The following is a 4,986-nucleotide window of genomic DNA, read 5'->3' as shown; positions in this document are numbered from 1 at the left end:
CACAGAATATCTAGTTTTAAAATGTTTATTTTTTTAAATGAAATGTATTTTAATAAACATTGCCTTTATTATTATTCACTGTACTGTGGTGTTTTTTTTAATATATTTTATTGATTTTTTACAGAGAGGAAGGGAGAGGGATAGAGAGTTAGAAACATTGATGAGGGAGAAACATCGATCAGCTGCCTCCTGCACACCCCCTACTGGGGATGTGCCCGCAACCAAGGTACATGCCCTTGACTGGAATCGAATCTGGGACCCTTCAGTCCACAGGCTGATGCTCTATCCACTGAGCCAAACCGGTTAGGGCTAGTTTTAAAATGTTTAAATTATAGCCCTTGCCAGGTAGCTCAGTTGGTTAAAGTGTCATCCCACTACGTCAAGGTTGTGGGTTCAATCCCTGATCAGAGCACATACAAGAATCAACCAATGAATGCATAAATAAGTGGAACAACAAATCAATGTTTCTATCTCTCAACTGAGATACTATATTGAGAAGGACTCTGAGTCTTAATATGGACCAAGGAGGAAGAAGTGCTCTTACCAGTTACTGGTGTTTGCCATGAGTGTTTGTGGTGTGAGTGTATATTTGTATGTCTGCCTATGTATTGAGAAATGGGGCCCTGTGTCTCATTGGGTCCTTATGTCTTCAATCCTGCCATACTTCTAAGATGACTGTCCTTCTTTACTGAAAATATTGAGGTTCCCTAATTCACAACTTTATTCATCTGGAATTTCAGGGGACCCCAAATAGCCAAACAATCTTGAAAAAGAAGAACAAATTAGGAGGACTTACACTTCCCAATTTCAAACCCTTTACAAAGCTACAGTAATCAAAACATGATACTGGCATAAGGATAGACATACACTTCAATGGAGTACTGTTAGAAAAGTATATTGGGGCTGAGAGACAGGAGAAAGAGGCTGACAACTCCAGCATTACATCAAGAGTGTATTAAGGGAGCTTACATATGAGACACATCGTGGGCAGCAGCAAGACAACATGGCTATCCTCCATGCCACGTGGTTATATAGCACAGGGCAGGATGGATAGTGGTACTGTGGTGTGACCAGCCCCAGATAAGAGGAAAACGTTTTACATGCTTTCTCAGCGCAGGGCAAAGGCCTGTTCAAGGAACCACCATGCCTGGGGACATAGGGTAGGGGTTGATCAGACATTCTCTGGTGGGATTTATGGGAAGCAGTCTCTGTTCTGACTGGAATCTAGCTGGATCTGTCTTAAGGGTCCACAGCCCTCAGTCACATCATGGGACAGTTTCTCCTCCACAAATAATAGTGAAAATCCAGAAAAAAGAAAGTCATACATCTACAAGCAATTGATTTTTAACAAGGGTGCCAAAGCAATGTTTGGGAGTTATGGGAGTTTGGGGGTAATAGCTGAGGGCCATAGGGTTTCCTTCTGAGTTGACTTTTTGTGTTATTAGATGCACAAATTGTGTTAATGGATGCAGAATATATTAAACTATTCTAAAATTGTTTGTGTTAATGGATGCACAACTTTGTGACTGTACTAAAAGCCATTGAATTGCATAATTCAAATGGATGAATTATATGGCACATGAATAATATGTTTTGAAAGGGATGCTATCTATCAAGAAGAAATTCTGAATGATGACATTTGTTTTTTTCTGTCCTTGGTCACTTGACTGGCCTCTGGCTATATCAGATAAGGGATTATTATTTTTATTTTTTAATATATTTTTATTGATTTTATAGAGCAGTGGTTCTCAACCTTCCTAATGCCACGACCCTTTAATACAGTTCTTCATGTTGTGGTGACCCCCCCAACCATAAAATTTTCATTGCTACTTCATAACTGTAATTTTGCTACTGTTATGAATCGTAAATATCTGTGTTTTCCGATGGTCTTAGGTGACCCCTGTGAAAGGGTCGTTAGACCCCCAAAGGGGTCTCAACCCACAGGTTGAGAACCGCTGTCTTAGAGGAAGGGAGAGGGAGAGATAGAACTATCAATGATGAGCCAGAATCATTGATCAGCTGTCTCCTGCACGCCCCCTACTGGAGATCGAGCTCGCAATGTGGGCATGTGCCCTTGACCAGAATCAAACCCAGGACCCTTCAGTCCACTGAGCCAAACCAGCTAGGGCTCAGATAAGGGATTCTTTATGAAACACTTGTGTAGCAGAAAGAAAAATTATTATTTTACTAGTTGTTGCCGAAGTGTCTCTTGGGGAACCAATATCCTTAGGGATGTCCCTTTTTCATTTACTTGAGGTAACATGGGATTCAGAAGGAGAAACAAAACTAGGTAACTGCTCTTTGGTGAGAATTTGAGGACAAGGAAGAACTGAGGAGAGAGGTGTTTCTGCAGAAAGGTGGGAGGCTAGAACACTCTTGGACAGAAATGACTGAGACTCAAGAAAAGAGAAACCTGTCATTCAGCTTTAAATTATCTCCCAAATCACACTATAATGTAAATTCCCCTTACCGTTACCCATGAAACAGCAGTGGAACTCATATGTCTTTTCAGTAGAGTTGAGGGTAAAGCAGGGACTTAGCTTCACATTTAAGGTGCTGTGTGCTGGAGCCAATGGAGCAACTGCCATGAACCAAGAAGAGAACGAGCATTGAGCAGAAATCAGAGCTGTCAGTGGTCCAGGGGACATAAGCCTCTGAATTCACAGTAATCTTAAGGGAAGTGGCCAAGTGTTTGAATAAATCTAATCCATATATTAAAAGAACACTAGGTTATATATGCTTGGAAGGCCAGAGTTTATGGATATGACATATACTGCAAGGCTGGGGATATTCAGGGTTACAGGACTTTGAAATTGGGGAAGCAGAAAATGTAGAACCACAGAAGAGAGATAAGTAGAGTCACTGAGACAAGAAGAATAATTGTCTTTAGTAACAAGAATGCCACCAACAGTAGTCAATCTTTATTACACAGGACAAGGGTGAGGCTTGGTTTTATGGAGGTTTCTGCTGGCTTATTCAAACAAAGCCCATGAAAATTGTGATGCTGACACCAGAAAATTCTGGGAAGAAGCACAAGCAGGAGTTCTTGAAGAAAATGCTTTAGGCAGCACGGCCCACCATGGCCCTTAGAGATGCTTCAACAGCCTCTAACTTGTCTCAGAGATATATCCCCACTCACTGGATGTTGGGGAGAAGTTCCAGTCATGGAGTGTCCTTCAGAGTTGAGCCAGGTGTCTTTATAACTCTGCAAAGTAGAAAATCAAGCAGAAGCTGAGACTTTTTCTAAATGGGAAGAGACCTCAATGGAAGCACAGGGAGGTACAACTGACTGAGCACTCTGGTCCTGGTTCATCGGAAGAAGTCATCAAATTGATGGGGATGGGGGTTGGGTTGAGAGCAGTGGTCAGAACATCTACATAGAACCTGGTTTTCTACTTTTCAAAAAAGATTTAGCCCTAATCGGTTTGGCTCAGTGGATAGAGCGTTGGCCTGTGGACTGAAGGGTCCTGGGTTCGATTCCAGTCAAGGGCATGTACCTTGGTTGCAGGATGGATCCCCAGTAAGGGTTGTGCAGGAGGCAGCTGGTCAATGTTTCTCATCGATGTTTCTAACTCTCTATCCCTCTCCCTTCCTCTCTGTAAAAATCAATAAAATATATATACATTGGTTAATAAAATTATATAGGTTTCAGATGTACAATTCTATAACATCATCTGTATATTGTATTGTGTGTTCATCCCAAGTCAAGTCTCCTTCCATCACCATTTATCCATCTCCATATACCCTCTTCTATCTCCCTCCTCCCCCCCCCCCCCCCCACCCCGACTCCTCTTTCCCTCTGGAAATCACCATACTGTTGTCTGTGTCTATGAGGTGTTGTTTTGTTTTGTTTGTTTTTGCTTAATCCCTTCACTTTTTTTTCTTTGTAACGTGGGAGTTGTACTTGCTGGAGGGTAAGGGTCCTGCCAGGAGGGGATCATCAGGACCGAGACATTAGGCAAGAAGAATGAGGGACATCGGTGCCCTTCTCACCTGCTACTCGGAACTGTTCTTTTGATTCCACCACTGGGAAGTTATCGTTTGGTTCCTTGTATTTTCTGGTGCTCTCTGAAGTTGTGAAGTTCTTAGAAGAGGAAGATTTTTGCTTCCAGGTCTGCCACCATCTCCCCAGGCCCAGGAGCACCAGCTCCAAAAGAGTAAAGAAGAGACAGAGCCCACTGAGCCCAAACATGGTCTTTAGGAAGATGGTCTTCTCAGAGGGGCGGGGCACGTGGCAGGTTATACTACCAAGGCAAGGCTCTCGACGACATGAAAAGGAGCTGGGCATCTTGAACCCATACAGATGGTACTGCCCTCCCAAGGCTGCCCCCTCAAGGACCACTCGCACCCCCAGCTGCGCCACATAGGCCCAGAGCAGCCTGGGGCTTTCAGCCCCTGAGACATCTGTGCTGCCCTGTCCTTGTCTGATCAGGGTCTCCTCCTCCTTCCTCACTTTTCTTGAGTCTTCCCAATGCCAGATGCCATGATACATGGTGAAACCCATGTAGAGGACACTGGGCACAGCCACCAACAAGATCTGGAAGGCCCAGAAACGCAGTGGGGAGAGGGGGTGGAAGGCATCGTAGCAGACAACTTTGCAGCCTGGCTGCTGGGTGTGACACACAAATTCGCTCTGCTCATCGCCATAGACCCCCGTCCCACTGGTAGCCAGCAGTACGAGGCGGAATCCCAGGAGCACTGGAAGGATGAGGCGCCCCACAGGGGTGGAGTGCCAGCTCTCCTCAGCCATCAGCCGCCTCAGGAACCTGCCGCACATTCTGTTATGGAGCAGAGAACAATGTTGAGTGTTGGTGTGTTGCTCAATGTCCTTTAGGAGGAGCTGTAGGCCACCTCTTCACTCCTAATCCAAAGATGGGTAAGGCAAGCCTTCTTGCTCCCTCTCCAAGGACCTCATTGATCAAATACTAAGACTCTGATTGCACCTATTTATATAGTTAATGGAATCATCTATGTCAAATAATAATA

General features: G+C 44.2%; 1 protein-coding gene across 1 annotated transcript; it reads right to left on the bottom strand.

Annotated features, from left to right (window-relative positions):
- Positions 1–3,940: 3,940 nt before the first annotated feature.
- GJC3 (gap junction protein gamma 3) lies at positions 3,941–4,777 on the bottom strand (the record flags this gene model as incomplete). The annotated part of the gene is made up of 1 exon (XM_079789786.1): positions 3,941–4,777. One exon carries the CDS (start codon positions 4,775–4,777, stop codon positions 3,941–3,943), a length of 837 nt encoding a protein of 278 aa, XP_079645912.1.
- Between the last annotated feature and the right edge of the window lie 209 nt (positions 4,778–4,986).

The sequence above is a fragment of the Cnephaeus nilssonii genome (assembly GCF_951640355.1).
Source record: "Cnephaeus nilssonii genome assembly, chromosome: 2".
In the NCBI taxonomy this organism is placed as follows: Eukaryota; Metazoa; Chordata; class Mammalia; order Chiroptera; family Vespertilionidae; genus Cnephaeus; species Cnephaeus nilssonii.
This window is presented reverse-complemented; position numbering and strand designations above follow the sequence as displayed.